The 17,275-nt window shown below is 49.2% G+C and overlaps 1 protein-coding gene across 11 annotated transcripts in view; it reads right to left on the bottom strand.

Annotated features, from left to right (window-relative positions):
- RCBTB2 (RCC1 and BTB domain containing protein 2) overlaps nt 1-17,275 on the bottom strand; it is a 1,530,600-nt gene that overhangs the window by 1,056,421 nt on the left and 456,904 nt on the right. For 10 of the 11 annotated variants that reach the window (XR_011284121.1, XM_069639837.1, XM_069639845.1 and 7 more), the window contains one exon: nt 16,978-17,204. Coding sequence is in view for 10 of the 11 variants with exons in the window: in XM_069639837.1 (XP_069495938.1) it covers nt 16,978-17,204 (227 nt within the window). In the remaining variant the exon portion in view is untranslated. The remainder of the gene's footprint in view (nt 1-16,977; nt 17,205-17,275) is intronic. The other variant, XM_069639838.1, reaches the window with a different exon arrangement.

Here is a 17,275-nt window from a genome sequence, read left to right as displayed (position 1 = left end):
CTGGCGCCAGGCTCATGGACAAGTGTGCTTTGCACACTCTGTGCCTAGGGCATGTGCAGCAGGGCTGGGCGTGGCCATAGAACATCATTGGAAGACATGTGCAAGAGTCCCTGGGAGGGGCAAGGTGGAGCGACAAGACGGGGCCTAAGGGAGGGGCCGGGGCCAGCCTATTTAAGGCCAACCCACCCACATGCCTCTGCTTCGCGGTATTCTGCTTTCAGCAGCGTAACACTTACCGCTGTCCTTACCTGTTCTTCATCTAGTCGTGCATCCACTTGATACCAGCTGCTCCATCGCTGAAGTCCATTTTACCTGGATCCCGCTACTTCATTGGTGAAGGCACATCTTACCCGATTCCAGCTACTCATCACTGAAGGCACACCCTACCTGTTTCCAGCCGCTCCATCGCTGTGCACGCATCTTACCTACATCCCATCGCTATCGGAGTCAGAGCCTTTGCTCACCTGATCCGGGTGTCCTGCAACGCGGGAGCTCCACTTCTTTTCTTCATCTTCACGGTACATTCATCCTGCAGCCGCAGAGCTGCTCCCGAGCATCCAGACTCCGCTCTACGCCGCCAGTCTTCTCCTGCAAGGAAAAAAGAACACAACAGGTTAGAAGCCATATAAATAACAAACGTTTGGCTGCGTCATACCAGAGTCTAGAGTTCCATTATAAAGGCCAAATTACCAGCTAATTCGGGAGCTCTATCATCTTCAGGGAATCCCGGACTCGCTCCACGACTCCGATCTGCCATCTTCACACCTATTGGGAAGAAATAAGAGATTGCAAGAATTACCATTAATAATCATGGCAAAAGACATTATAATATAACAAACATTAATCATAACCAAAAGACTTACCTTCCAAGTGGATTGGTCGCCGTTGGTCTGGATCACCACTTCCGCGGACTAGTGAAGCAACTAGGTCCACTCTACACGCCCCTGCTACAAGAAGCAGGACAGAGAGCTCAGCGTTACAAAACCACAGGTGAACTTGCATGGGAAAACGCTTGTGCACTTCATTTTGGCACGAGAGGGTCGAGGGAATTCACGGCACCACCACGCCATTCTCATTGCCTCTCATCTTCTCTCAGGGGCAATACCAGCGTGCAGAACAGCAGGCTCAGCAGCTGCTGGGAGAGAGAGCCGATCCAGGGGAGCCAAGTCGAGGGAGGGTTCCAACCGTGCCCCAAATCCCCCGCAGAGACCAGGTAAGCGTAACAGTTGCGCCATTTTTTTCGATGACCCAGAAGACGCATGCAAATGGATGGACATGCAGAATTTGCCAACCGGAGCAGAAGCAGGAACAAGTAGCAATGAGTAGACACATGCATGAAACTAGGACAGCTGCGATGTGGCGCGAGACTGTAAATGCTCGATAAAGTAAGGGGAGGACCCCACAGTTGGAAGCTTCAGGAGAACTGGCATTGCCAAACAGAGGAGCCTAGGACTAGGTGCCTGTTGAAGACTGCACCACGCAGGAATGCCCTACCCCTAAAATTTGATTTGTTTGTTCGGGTACTAGCAGTTCTGTATCCGCATACCGCGCCCACGCACCAGGACAAGACCCTGGAGCAACAGCGAGAAGTGGGGATGCCTGAGCACGAGGTATTGAGCTGGGCAATTGTTGGCAGAGGGGAGGGTAGGGGAGTTGGTGGGGTAGTTAGTTGGGAGTTAGCCTATGAGTACACACTGTATCTGCTGAACTTGAACTTTGACATCGGACTGCGGATATGTGCGCGAGGTTATATATATATATATATATATATATATATATATATGATGGGGGAACTTGGAATAGCATCATGGAATGTCAGGGTCCTTAACAGCTATATCAAATGTAACTGAATTATGACTTACTTAAGGTGTCAGAAAATTGAACTCCTGCATGAGACGCATCTCACAAAAGAGAAACAGATTGCAGTTACCAAAAAATGGAGAGGCACGACACTGGGCTCGCCATACTCTGCTTATGCAAGGGGCGTACTAATATGGGTGGCACCATCGATACCTCTGAGGGTGCTCGAGACCTTTCAAGATAAACAAGGCAGGAAGTTGGTACTGCGAGGGCGGGTCAAACACAGAAAATTATGTATAATTAGTACATAAGCACCAAACCAAGAGACCGCGGCTTACTTTCACGAGATATGCTCACTGATAAGCCCACAAAGAGATGGTACATTGATATGGGGAGGGGACTTTAATTGCACGCTTAATCCTATACTGGACAGTTCGATGATAAATGTACACACCCGGCCTCCGCCGTCACAGCGGTGGGCACGCTGTTGCAAGCTTTTAAGCCATCAGATATATGGCAGACCCTATACCCGCAGGCCCTTGGGTATTGACATTAATCTGCTCCCCAAGACCTGTACACTGGACTTCATTATAGTTTTACAGGAGAAGACACCCTGGAAGAATTTGAGGGGGCCGAATATAAAGCACAAGTGTTATCGGATCATGCTCGTTGATGGCTGCTTGGCGGGTTTCCCCTCCGAGAGCACTTATCCCGACATGGAGACTTAGGAGCGAATCCCTGGGAGATGTAGCATTCCGGGAACATTTAAGAGAGGGGGTGCAGGATTACTTTACATTTAGTACAGGTAGTGTGGAGTCAGCTGGCACATTATGGGAGGCCTTTAAAGTGGTGATCAGAGGGACAGAAATCGCCATGTCGAATTCGGTTCAGGCCGCAATAGAAAAGGACTTACGCAAGGCAGAACCAAATTTAGAAGCCATTAATGGTCAGGGAGGTCTCCCCAGTAGTAGGGCCCGAGAGACTGTTGCTCTGCAGCAGGAATGCTTAGTGCACTGGGACAAATTAGGTAAATTGAGTTATCGGAAATATGTGGAACGGCAGCACGCTGAAGGGGACAAACCGGGACGCTTTCAAGCCTGGTTGTACAAAAGCGAAACAGAGCGGGGCATGATACGAGCAATTACAGCAAGGAATGGGGAGGTCTGTGAGACGCAACAGGATATAAACAAATGCTTCTGCGATTTTTATAAGATGTTATACGAGGAGACATCAGAAACCCAAGAGGCAGAGATAGCAGAAGCTTTAGAGCTTATAGATCTTCCAAAGCTAGATCTGGAGTTGGCAGATAAGCTTGAAGCACCCATAACTAAGGAGGAGCTGGAACACACCATGTTAGGGAGAATTCTCATTCTATGGCTTGCTGTCCCTCCCACCAGGGCAGCATTAGTCCTGAAGTGAAGCTTGTTGACCCCCCCCACCATAGGCAACGGGGGGGTAAAGATCCCAAGGGGGAGTAAGCCGACATGGATGACGCCACGACCCTGAGGCGTGGCGCGAGCCGCACATAGCCAGTGCACCAAGAAGGAGCCCGCAATCCCCTTGACTGGCGAGGAGTGGGGAGAGCCTCACGAAGCCGGAGCCCCATACCACTGAGGAGCTGGTTTCCCCTTCGTAGCCCATCCAGGCTAACTGAAGTCCTTGGAGCAGGCGAGTCGCGAGCACTTGGTGTTGAGCGGCACCACCAGCGCCTGGGAGCAACAGCGGGCAGTGGTGCCGCTGGGAGTGCTCGTCTGGACACCAGGGCAATCCAGGTGAGAGGGAGGGCGGAGGAGGCACCGGGAACACACTTGCCCGTGCGTGGACCTGTTAGTTTCCCATGGCTCAACGTGGGGCGAGGAGGAAGCAGCAGAATTGCGGCCTGCCCTCCCCCTGGCCAGCGCACAGTGAAGGGGCCCCGTGGGGCGCATGGAATGCTCCAGAAAAGGCCTGAACCCCAACAGAAGACAGAAGGGCTCATACTGAGGAGGACCCGGGCCCAGGGTGGTGAAAACTTCCCATCAAGCACAGAAAGACACAAAAACTAATAAGGGAGAGGGGGAGGAACATGAAGAGCGGAAGAACAAGCCTGGGATGTAGCAAATGAGCATCCATCAAAAAACCCACAGTAAGACAGTCCTGAAGAACCCAGAGCAAATAGGAGGGGTTCGACCGCATACACGGGCAGGGGGCAACCATTGTTATGGTCCTGAAGTGGGAAGCCACCCCCAATACTTCAGAAAGTGAGGCCAGGGTGCATTTGGCTTCAATCGAACTGTGGAGCAGGGGCCTGTGGGGTCAAAGCACAGTTGGTGAGGAGAGGTGACGCAACAATTGATGAGCCAGCAGCACGGGCACCCGACGGGGACCAGCAAGAAAGGCGGAGTGTGACGGGGTGCATATCATCTTAAGGGCACACAAGAAGGTGCTATTTGGGCGAAACTCCTAACAAAGACTGGAAGAGATTGAGGAGTGCTGGAGAGACGTGCGCTCCCACGGGCCCGTCTGGAAGCGAAGCCGGGGGGCACTCCGCAGTGGTACCCCTTGGGTCTATATTCTGTGAACCACGACATGGGCCGGAGCTGCAGGAGGAGCGACACCAGGGATAGTTAGGCTGTGCACAGACAAGGCTGCGTGGGCCCGGAGACACGGAATTCGGACAAACCACGAACTGGGGCAGCACAGAAGGCGTGGTCGGATGGAGTCCCACAGTGGGTTGCTGGGGCCTTGTGTCCGGAGACTGTTCGTAGGTTGCTACGCTGGAGGAAGTCCGGGGACCACTTGTGCATAGAAGAGTGGCGAAGATTGGGGTCCAAGCACTGCAGCAATTACATTGAAACACAGTGAACGACGGGGGGGGGGGGTAATCCTTCGACGCATAGCAAGATGGGCGCAGGAGGAGGAGCGCCCGCACCGGCTCTAACCAGAGAGCATCTGAAAGACATTTTTCAGGAGATCAAGGCAATCCGAACTGACATCTAGACGTCCATTTGCGATTTTAAAGGCCGGATAGCCAAGTAGGAAGATGAGATGGAAGGAGTGGAGAATAACCACCTGCAAGTAGACCACCTAGACATGAAGTATGAAGCACGTCTGGCAGACCTCGAGATAAGAGAAGAAGAAACCCGTTTAAAGCTCGTTGAACTGGAAAATAGAGAACGCCGGAACAACCTACGCCTCCTGGCGGTCGGAGAACAGAAGGGAGAGACAGCGGTGGAGGTGGGAAGAAAAGTGCAGGGACTAATCAATCAGCTTTCTGCCCTGGAAAGAGGGAAGGAGGTGCAGCTGGAAAGGGACAACAGAGGCGGAGGTGGAGGGGGCAAGGGCCTGAGATCCATAGTGGTCCGCTTCTTGAGGTACACGGAAAAGATCAGGTCCTGGAAAAGGCTAAACGCTTGGGGAGCTTCCAATATCCGGGAGACACTATTAGGGTGTTTCAGGACTTATCGGGTCTCACCCGGGCCTGCCAAAGGGACTGCTGCCCACTACCACAGTGGTTGACTTATAAGGGCATTAGGTACCACTGGTCCTTCCCATTTGCGTGACCAGTGGACAGGAGGTGCAGCAGGTACTCCAAGTCCTCAAAGGAGATGGATCTACTCAGGGCTCGGAAGGACTGGGAGGTCCACACAGTACTGAGAAGAAGATGCCAGAGGGCAGAAAAAACAAAAAGCTCAATACGCCCACGCAGAAGAACACAGGTGGCTCCGGCTGAAGGAAAGGAGGGGGTCAACGTGTACACAACAGACTGGATGGCTAAATCTATAGGGGGTGTTGTGAGAATGGGGGGAGGTGTGGAGGTATTGTGAATGACGGATGCGGAAAGCAGTTACCCTTTGTGGCCCATCGCAAGGTGGGCGTCATGGATGGAAGTTTGTTTTGGGGGAGGTGGGAGGTAGGGGGAGGCAGGGTGTTGAGGAAACGGTTAAGATGAATCTATGGTTGATGGTTCTCGTAATGAGACGAGTGTTACAGTTGAAGGGTGAATGTACGCACTTCAATGGCACGAGGTGAGGGAAGAGGCCAGACCGAGGTCTTCAAGCTGGAGACTAGTAATGTTAAGGGTTTGAATTCACCCACCAAGCGCTCCCTGGTTGGAAGGGAAATCAGAAATAGAGACCTAGACGTACTGCTAGTGCAAGAGACTTGATTGCTCCAGGGGGGAGAGATACATCCCAGGGGCACATCTTGGACAGGCCTTTTTGGCCTCTGGGCCATCCAAGAAGGGGGGTGGGCATCATCCTCAATAAGAGAATCCGGATAACAAATCCATTGGTTTGGAGGAGAATAGATGGGAGGGCGTAGCTGATCTCAGGGTGTTACGCTCACCTGGTTCCCACGGGGGCGTCGACCAGAACTGGGCCGCTGTTATTTCCACCAGCGTGACGTGTAGCGCCGAGATGACTGACTGGACTGGCCCGCTCAGCCTAGTTTGTCTGGCTCGCAAGAATATTCTTCTGCAAAGGAGAAGAGGAATGAACCACCCGTGGAATTGAGAGACAACCCACCTTCCCCACTCCCGTTGTCTTCCCACTGATCACTCTTGATGTCCCCTTCCTTAGTCTCACCTGATGGTTTGGAAGGATGAGCTCTCCATCCTGCGTCGACCTCAGGGGCGCGTTGATGACCAGTTACTTCACTGGCGTAGAGGAATTGGTGAGTTCCAGTATTGACTCTAAAGTCCAATTGTTCATAAGAGTTCAAATGTCTGCTCTTCACTCTGTCCGATTCCTTGCAGGTTGCCGATTAATCCACTCGAAGATTTCCAAATGGCACTCGGTAAGATTCAGGTAAGTCTATTGTGTTTTTCCCCTTAGGGGCCAGGGTACGGCGATGAAACAGAGTTGACTGTACCGACCAGAGATGAGGTGAGACCCCCGTGGTAAATCAGGTAAGTTTTGTGGGGGGTAACTGGTATTGTCCTTGCTTTCTCCCCTTAGGGGCCAGGGTACGGCGATGAAGCAGAGTTGACTGCGCCGCCCCGAAATGAGGTGAGTACCTCCCGTGGTAAATCAGGTAAGTCCTTGGGGGTAGCTTGTATGGCCTTAGAGAGTCCCCTTGCTCACCTTGCTGTCTTTGTCTCCTTAGGTGTCGGAGGGCGGCCGCGAGATGGAGAGAGCGTGATGGAATGCTGAAGTACCGCCAAGCAGGTGAGTTCAGCGCGGCGCTGTAGAAATGCGAAGCAATGCTTCGAAGACTTCTTTCTTTCAGTTCCGTGGCGAAATGGATCAGGATTCAGGTAAGGATTTAAGTTAAAAACTCCTGTTCTAACCTTTATCCTTTTTGTCTTCTTGTTTCAGGAGTCCCAGGACTGAAGCGGGCGTGGCTGAAGACTGGAGCTGCTGAAATAACGCGAAGCACGCGTGGCTTTACAGTCCCACCCAAGTAACAAAATAGTCCCTTCAGTAAAATAGTCCCTCCTAAGCCTCGTTTGGCTTAGTCTTCATGCAGCATGGTCTGCCTCAGGTGAGTATGCAGCATGGTCTGCTTCAGGTAAGTTATCAATAATGAGCCTGGCGCCTATGGCGCCAGGACTGTACCCAAACAGCCCCTAACTGGGGCTTTTGGGCATGCTCCAAGTGACATGATGCCTGCTTCCGGGGCTGCTGGGCCTGGTCTGGTCTTCCGGGGGCAGGCATCATGACACAGGGTCATTAGAGGGGGTACAGCTAACCATCGCAGGTGTGTATAGCCCAAACACGGGGCAGATGCAATTCCTCTGGGAGACCATGGGGGATATACTTGAGCGGGCGACAGGTTTTTTCCTACTGGGGGGGAGATTTCAACCTATGGGCAGACCGCACCCTGGACCATAGTGGGGGCAAGACCACGGGAGTGGGGGACTTGGGCCACAAGAGGGGGCACTGATGGGATATATGTTTGATCAGGGGCTGGTAGACTTATGGAGGGAAAGTCACCCAACAGAAAGCGGCTATACCTTTTTTTCCCCAGTTCACGGGACCCGAACAAGGATTGACTACTGGTTCCTACACCAGCATCACATTGACAGGGTCACCAACAGCGATCACTCACTGATTAGCAGGTCAGATCATGACATGGTAGTGGTTGACATAGCACTGTCAGGACTGCAGCCCTGGGAATCGCTATGGCGGTGCAATGATAGCTTATTGAAAGAGACCACTTTTGTGAAGTAAATGCGAGAAGCAATTGAAGAGTTTGTGCAGTTGAACAATACAGGGGAGGTGGAGTTGGGTGTGACATGGGACGCGGCCAAGGCTACATGGCAGGGCCTCATCTGATGAGAAGAGAATCCGGACCCTTCAGGTGGGGAAAGTAAGGGGGGAAATTCATAGGCTTGAGTTGCTGAAGGGCATAGGGGAAGGGGAAAGTGAGGACGACCTGAGACTAGCAAGGGAAAAGCGTCAGGAGTTGAAAGACCTGGAGGTTGGGAAGGTGGCGGCTGGCCTACAATTCTTAAAACAAAAGTATTACGAAAAGGGGGATAAAGCAGACGCCCTACTCACGGCGAGGTTTCGGGGCCAACGAGCGAAGAGGTGGGTCGACGGGGTTCAGGATTCAGAGGGACAGCTGCACTCCCTCGCCGGAGAAGTGGCACAGGAATTCGCTGGGTTTTACCAACAACTTTATGGGAGGAAAAGTGAGTTTAGTGTTGGGGGGGACTGGATAGATACTTTGGGGAGGTGTCTTTGCCGAGTCTTCATCACAACGAAAATGCAGAGATGGAAAAGTGCATCTCCCGGGAGGAAGTGCTGAAAGCGATCGCTGGATTTAAATTGGTGAAGGTCCCCGGAGAAGACGGGAACACGGCTGGCTTTTACAAAACCTTTATGGGACCACTCGCCCAACACATTGTAAAATTATTTAATCATATCCTGACCACAGGAAGGCCCCCCCCCCGTCCTTTGGGAAAGCGTTGATAACAGTGATACCAAAAGCGGGCAGGGACCCCAAGTGCTGTTAAGTCCTATCGCCCCATTTCCCTACTTAATGTGGATGCAAAAATCTTCACCAGAGTGCTAGCCACATGGATGGAGGGTATAATGCCAAAATTAATCGGCTCAGATCAGGTAGGGTTTATTCAGGGAAGGCAAGGGGCCGACACTGTGCACAAGACATTACACTTGATGGAGGCTTCAGCGGGGAGAGAGGGGAACCCAGTGTTGGTGGCACTCAATGCTGAGAAGGCTTTCAACCGGGTAGACTGGGGCTTTTTGTACGGAGTTCTATGGAAATTTGGGTTTGGGGATCAGATTCTGAGAGCGATAAGGGCATTATATGTAGCCCGGTGGCGCGAGTAACTGTGAATGGGCGACTATCAAGGACCTTTGAGCTACAGAGAGGACCGAGACAGGGTTGTCCGCTCTCTCCCCCCTTATTCGTGCTAACAATGGAGTTGCTGGCCAAGCGCCTAAGGAAGGCAACACAGGATGAGGGAATTAGGGCGTGCAACAGGGAGTTCAAGATCTGTCCCAGCTGCCCTGACAATAATAGAAGCATACGGGCGATTCTCAGGCTTTAAATTACAAAGGAAAGTCAGTGATTTTCCCATTTGCAGCCAAAAACTTCAGGGACGTTGAGGCTCTCAGGTCTCTGGGATTAGAGGTGCAGCCAGACAACATTAAATACCTGGGCATCACGATTCTTAGGCCGGGAGAAGATTTGGGTGGAGCCAACTACTCCCCCTGTTCAATAAACTATTTACTTAGATAGAGGCATGGAGCAAGAGTCAGTTGTTATGGATGGGAAGGCTCAATGCCATAAAAATGAATCTCCTCCCACAGGTGTTATACGTGTTTCAGATGTTGCCAGTTCGAGCCCCCGAGGCCTACCTGTGGGAAGCAAAATCACGGATCCTAAGGTTCCTTTGGCAAAATCAGAAACCTAGGGTGGGCTATGACACGTTAATTCTGCCAAAGGATCGCGAAGGCGTGGGAGTCCCGGATCTGACCGGAAAACAATGGGTTTATTTGGAGAACCAACATCTGCTCCTGGCAATGGTGAGGGAATGGCTCTGGGTTCCTAAGGGGAGACATCCAAGGAGAATTCGAGAACACCCATTCCTGAGGGTCTACTGGGAGGTGTTGAGCATGGGGGGGGGGGGAGAACGGGTGGGGCTACCACCTGGCCCTCTCTGATGAGTCACATCTGGGCCCCCCCAGTACCAGATGCGATACCAGAGGTTGAAAGGTACCAGGCATAGTTTAAGGGAGGACTTGCACTGGTGGGTCAACTGTGGAAGGGAGGGAAATTCATTAGCATACAAGAGCTGGAAGAGGCCCTGGGAATGGGCACACCGTCAGTACTCCTCTATCTTATGTTGAAGAGTATTTTCACAGCCACAAATGGAGGGAGTCGGTCCAAAAGGGACCTCACACTGGTAGAAAGGGTCCTTGATGGACACACAGAAATGAAAGGACTCATCTCACATCTCTATGGGGCCTTGCTGGAATCAAAGGGGTACGTAGTTTGGGGACTCCACCAGAAGTGGGAGAGAGAACTGGGTAGGAAGTTTGACGAAAACCTTTGGCGACAGATGTGCCGGAGGGCATTCAAGACGTGGATATCCTGCCAATATAAGCTCCACAGGGTGAAATTACTACACGGCTAGCAATACGACCCATTACTCCTTTCCAGGATGTTCCCCACAGTGAATCCTCAATGCTGGCATGGTTGTGGTGAGGTGGCAAACTATTGACACATGGGGTGGGGTTGCCCCAGAGTGCTAATGTACTGGACTGAGGTCCTGGGTTGGATCAGGGATGCAGGGGTAAGGGGGTAGAGTAAGTGCTTGACCCGATGTTGGTACTTTATGGTCTTGAGCGACAGGGGGATAAGATGGCACGCTCTCCCTCGCATTTTCTCCTGCTGGCAGCCAGGGTGAGCCGCGCCAGGCACTGGAAGAGGTTGACACTCCCTACCATGAAAGAATGGGTTGGAACAGCAAAAGACCTGTACGTGATGGAAAAGATTACTGCGGCAATCCATGGGAGGGGCACCAGTTGTGTGATACTTTTGGGTGAAATATTAGGAGAGAGGTGGAGTGCACAGCATGACTCGGCCCGCCCAGGATAGACATTTATTGTGAGACGTACACTCCTACTGTGATTAGAACGTTTGAAAACACTCAGACATTGGGGTAAATGTTTTAATGTTGGCGACCTGGACACACTGGGAGCACAGCTTTCCTCTTTCTTTTTCCCTGGTTTGCGGGGTGGGGTGGAGGGACGTAGGGAAATGGGGACAATCGCAACGTCTGAACTGTTGAAGTGGAATACTTCCTCAATTTTATTTTCAATACAGTAGACTGGATTGTGTCGAAATCAATAAAATTCAATTTACAAAAAAAAAACCAGGCACCACAATATCAGAACAATGGGAGTTAAGCCAGAGCACCAGACAGGGTTGTCCTTGGTCTCCCATGTTATTTATATTGACCTTGGAGCCTTTAGCGGTATACTTAAGGAAGGAATATCTCGATGCAGGCATCAAAAATACAGGGTAGCACACACCTGATCTCCCTGTATGTGGATGACACGCTTCTTTATCTACAACAACCTGAGACAAATTTACAATATATATTTGGATGTGTTTGAGCGCTATGCAGACTTTTCGGGGATTACAATAAATGCACAAAAGTCAAGAGTATTCCCCCTGGCGGGGTTCACAGGACACCCCCGGAACATGTTGCCGGTGTTCTATTAAATGGGAAATAGACACATTTAGATATCTGGGAGTTGTTATTTTCCATAATCCTAAAGTAGAACATGCGTAGAAAAAGTTGAAGGCGGTGAACCAAATAGTGAACGCCATGAAGTTTTGGGCCAAACTGCCACTTTCACTAATGGGAAGGGCTGCATTGTTGAAAAGGGTAGTGCTTCCAAGTCGGCTTCATTATTTTACAAATGTCCCGTATAATATATCCAGGGCCTTCTTTAGGGCACTGACCACCACTTGCCAAAGTTTCCTATGGCATAACTCGAGGTGTAGAATGTCGCTGAAGAAATTACAGAGACCATATGAACAAGGTGGGATAAAAGTGCCGGCTTTTGAGGGGTATTTTGTGGCGTGTCAGCTACAGATTGCCACGTACTGACTATTGGATGAACAGACCCATGACACACAGTTACTACAACCGGCATGCACCCTATTCTTTCTGAAGGAGATGGTGTGGACCAAGATATCACTGGACCCAAGGTCCCCCACCCCTACTGCTGAGGCTAGGCATGACAAGGTGGCATAGAGCCTGCAGGTTTCTGGGCAAAGGAACAGAACACCCTATTCACCCCACACTGAAGAGCGATGATGTGCAGCTTAGGATGAATGTGAGGAAATACTGTGATTCTAGAGGGGTGGTGACAAGGGGCGATTCTGAAGGAGGGACAGCCCAAGACCTTTAGGGAGGTTTCTGCAGAATCAGGTGTACATGAGGGACAACACATAACATACGCCTCACTTCTCCATGGATTGCAATTGATATAGCCAGGAACAGAGGGAGTATTGGTAGAAGATGAAGTGATAGAAACTCTTTATGATATCTCCGAAGGAGGTCACACAATATCTAGACTGTATGAGATTCTGACGGCGAAGCCAGATAGCAATCTTATACTGATCAGGCAATGATGGGAAACAGAGTTACAAGAGCAACTACCAAACGCTGTCGGAGTAGGATCATGGGGTATCATAATAAAGTATCCAGAAATGTGAAACTATTACATGTTTCTCACAGAGCATATTGAACTCCACAGAAAATTGCAAAATTTAGTAGGCAACAGAAAAAGCTTGCCCGAAATGTGGCCGGATCAACGCAGACCCGATACCTATGTTCTGGGCCTGCTGGAACATACGCCAATTTTGGGAAGAAGTAGCCCGGACCTTAGCAAGGATTGGCCTATCGCCAGACTCGGCTTCCCCCGGGGTGCGTCTGCTGGGTATGTTTCCGAGACCAAAGCAGGCAAGACACATTAGTAAACAGATAGAGCTAGCGTACATTTTGGCGAAGCGTAGGATAGCTATGGAGTGGAAAGCACAAAGGCCCAATCATAAGTGTGTGGCTGAGGGACCTTCAGAAATGGTCATTGACAGAAACAGCGGTGTGGCAGGAAACGCCCTGTCGGGGTCAGGAGGAGCAGAACATGGATTTAATGGTTTGGAAACATATGATACAGGAACTGATGCCCCCTGCACAGGATGCCACTCAGTCTCAGACACAAGTAACAACACAAACCGGTAAATAGAGTTAAGGTGTTAAGGTAATAAGTTCAAGCAGATTACTACATACCTTGGTGCAAGTGGAATAGGTGGGGGGGAGTGAGGAGGCAGTTGGGGAAGGCTGAACAGACGAATAATGTAATCTATCATTTGTCGCTATATTTAAAGTCTGTATGTTATTTTTTGTTGTTGTAAAACTAATAAAAACTGTTTTTAAAAAAAAGTTGTGTACGACATTCTTAGACATGGATGCCTCTTCGTAGCAATCGGGCTAGATGAGCGACTTTCTTTTTGTTAATAAAGATGCTGTGTCAAACATGTCCAGTTCTACGAGTCCTACCTTCAGGCCATCACACTTCCCAAGTATTCACAGTATTCTGCCAATCGTCTAAATCACCAATCATATTCTCACCTTCATAGCTGCAGCCACTCTTTTTACCCAGACATTGCTGCAAAGTGTCCATCTTAAACACTAAATTGTGCAGTTCAATATGAACAGACAGAGCTTGACTTCACCAGTAACAGCATTGAAGTCAGTTGAGGTGGTGGGGGACAGATTAGTGTTGGCTCCTCTGACTGGCAAACATCCCGGGGAAGGCTTCCCATCAAAACTCTCTTTTGCTGTTTACATATTCATTGATGAAAAGTTAGGATAAACCACCCGATGCATCAGTGACCCCAGGGGAGGATTTCTTCATAAAGTCATGTCAGGCTTAACATTTGCCCGATCTATTCATTCAACATTGGCGCTAGAGAGGGGGATTGGGGCGTCTCAATGTCCACCACTATTTAAGAAGTATGACAAGGAGATCACAATGCATGCATAGGAGTCCATGCACCTCAGCCTGTAAGCCAAGCAATAGATCATGGTCTCAGCATCCAAGAGAGTCAAAGAACCACAGGATGGATCCCCAGAAAACAGTCCTGTTCAATGGAGGAAAAAACGCTTCCACCACAAACCTCTGTGTCCTGTTGTAATGCCCTGACACAGGGTTCAATGCTGCCACAGACCCAGCGCAGTTACACCAGGCCAAGCAGATGAATAGAGTATTGCCAGACTATAGGGTAGACAAAGAACAAGCTGAGCACACAGGTTGGCACTCCCCCCTCGACCTCCATCCCCACCCCCAGACTCCCAGCCGTCACACTCCTTTAAGGTCACAACTAACTCGGAGAAGGAACACTGGGCAAAGACCCCGAGGATATACCATAGGCATTAGTCTGCCCATCGTAATCAGCACAGGTGCATCCAGGCTTCAGGTACCTGCTGCGGAAGCAACATCTCAAGCCTCCCCCAGTCGCTCACCTTCCAAAAGCAGACTCCAGATGCCCAGCCGGCATGAGGTCTCTGTGCAAATCTATGTATGTGCAGTCCGCTCCAACAATCCGGCAGTCTACACAGGTCACGTATACGCCATAGTGGGAGACCTCAGATCAAAGCCAGAACACAGGCGTGCCAGCTGCTTGAAGGAGAAGCCGGGCTTCAGCGTCCACGCATGCCAGAATCTTGGTGTTTTCAATGTCCATTTAAATTCAGATTACTGCCCACAAAATAATATGTGCCAATCCCTGTCCTCCAAGACACAACGCTCGATTAAAATGCACCCATCTTGGGGGATGGCTCTTTGGACCCCGATACTCTAATTTTTATTGGTCTTTTAATTGTGTATTTGTCTTGAGGGTTTCAGCTTTCAATGTTCAATTCTATAAGGCAAAGAAAGTATCAGTCCTCCTTCGGTTATTGTATTCTCAACAAAGTTATTTAACCTGTGCATGAAACAATTTAATTTAGTGTTGGGATTTTTTTTTCGTTTCCATTTGACAGGATCAACATAGCTATTACTTTAATTATTGGTCAACTGTTGCATCTAATTCTAATACTCTAAATAAAGCCATATTAAAAAAACCACAGGGCAATCTGTCTGGTGTCTCTTAACATTGTGATGTCTTAAATATCACTGTATGGACCCCTACTGCTAATTCATGGTAACAGTTTATGTAAAGCACAGATCTCTATAAAAAACCTCTCCGGCATCCAAGGAGATAAGTGTAGGCAGAGATGGTTCATATTTTCAGCCTTGGGAGTATTATAAACAATTAAAGGCATGGTCTAGTAAAAAATTTTATTTAAAAAATAGATAGGCAACATAAAAAAAAAATACTAGCATTGTCTTTTTTAAAACTTCCTATGTAAACTTTTGAGCTATTCAAGCTCAAAATTCGCAAAAGCAAGCACATGGGCGCATCCATTTTGTGAAATGGATGCCCTCCTGTGCTGGCTTTTGATTTTGCGGCACTAATGAAGGAAAAGCCAGCCAGCTGTAGTAAACAAAAGCTACCGCTGGGTGGCTTTCCCTTCATTAGTGCTGTACGCGGTAAGTGCTATTTATTTTTTTTTAAAAATAAGCACTAGCTGCGTTTTTTTTTCTAAGTTTTCCGGGCTGGAGGAGCCCGGAAAACTTAGAAATAAAACCGCAGCTTTAAAAACATTGTGTTTATGTTTGCGGTCGCTTTTGAAGCGACCGCAAACATAAATACAACGTTATTGTGTTGGAAAATGCTGCAGTTTTTCTTTCCAAGTTTCTCAGGCTCCTCCGGCTCGGAGGAGCCTGAGAAACTCGGAAAGAAAAACCGCAGCGTTTTCCAACACAACCGCGTTGTTTCTGCCTGAATCTGCTTTCCCATTTGGGGCTCTCGGGCGCTGCCGCATAGTGTTTCAGCCTACAGCTGATTTCCCATTTGGGGCTCTGCCCGAGAGCCCCAAATGGGAAAGCAGATTCAGGCAGAAACAACGCAGCATTGCGGAAAACAACTGCGTTGTTTTTGCCTGAATCTGCTTTCCCATTTGGGGCTCTCGGGCTCCCCATTGCGGAAAACAACCGCGTTGTTTCTGCCTGAATCTGCTTTCCCATTTGGGGCTCTCAGGCTCCCCGGGAGCTCGAGAGCCCCAAATGGGAAAGCAGATTCAGGCAGAAACAACGCAGCATTTAGCATTTCCCATTTGGGGCTCTCCGAGAGCCCCAAATGGGAAATCAGCTGTAGGCAGAAACACTATGTGGCATGTAAACACAACCGCGCTGTGTTTCTGCCTGCTGTGGCTTTCACTTTGGGTCTCCGGTGCTCCCCTGGGAACACCGGAGACCCAAAGTGATAGCCACAGCAGGCAGAAACACAATGCAGTTGTGTTGGAAAACGCTGCGGTTTTTCTTTCCATGTTTCTCAGACTCCTGAGAGCCGGAGGAGCCTGAGAAACTTGGAAAGAAAAACCACAGCGTTTTCCAACACAATTACGTTGTATTTATGTTTGCGGTTGCTTCAAAAGCGACCGCAAACATAAATACGTTTTCAAAGCTGCGGTTTTATTTCTAAGTTTTCCGGGCTCCTCCAGCCCGGAAAACTTAGAAAAAAAACGGCAGCTAGTGCTTATTTTTAAAAAAAAATAAATAGCACCTACCGAGATTCAGCTGCAGTTTTCCTGCTCTGGTCTCCGGTCCCCGTCCTCCGCGTACAGCCCTAATGAAGGGAAAGCCACCCAGCGGTAGCTTTTGTTTACTAAGCTGGCTGGCTTTTCCTTCATTAGTGCCGCAAAAGCAAAAGCCAGCACAGGAGGGCATCCATTTCACAAAATGGATGCGCCCATGTGCTTGCTTTTGCGAATTTTGAGCTTGAATAGCTCAAAATTTTACATAGGAAGTTTTAAAAAAGACTGCTAGTATTTTTTTTTTATGTTGCCTATCTATTTTTTAAATACATTTTTTTACTAGACCATGCCTTTAAGGATAGTCGCAGAATTTTCTTTTTATAGCTCAAAATGTTATTACTCAAAGCAAAATAACTTCACAAAAACATGCATTTGTTCGGATCTCAGTATCTCCTATGTATTATGCGGCAAGGCACTGCTAAAAGCAAACAAGTCACATTATCTCTGTATTTCAATAAACAAACTACATGCCCAACAGGGAGATAAAGCTTCCTAGAAAAAATGCTTACCTCTCCATCTGAAGTCAACACCATTGAATGGTAAGATCCACATGCAACAGCAGTCACTTTCTTGTCTAACAAGTTAATTGAGACTTGGCACGGAATTAGTACTGGACTGGTTGTCCCATTGCCGAGCTGACTGTACGTGTTGTGGCCCCAGCTATACACTTCTCCACCTGCACAAAATGACATGGTGAAAATGAACATCCCAACAAAAACTGGACGAAAACAGAAATCTGCAAGACAAATAAAAAGAGGAAAATATGAAATCAGGCTCACTACAGAGAAGATAATGACTTGAGTTAAA

This window comes from Ambystoma mexicanum, chromosome 7q (assembly GCF_040938575.1).
Source record: "Ambystoma mexicanum isolate Mex_15411 chromosome 7q, UKY_AmexF1_1, whole genome shotgun sequence".
Classification (NCBI taxonomy): Eukaryota; Metazoa; Chordata; class Amphibia; order Caudata; family Ambystomatidae; genus Ambystoma; species Ambystoma mexicanum.
The sequence above is the reverse complement of the archived record's forward strand: the minus strand, read 5'-3'. Positions and strand labels throughout refer to the sequence as shown.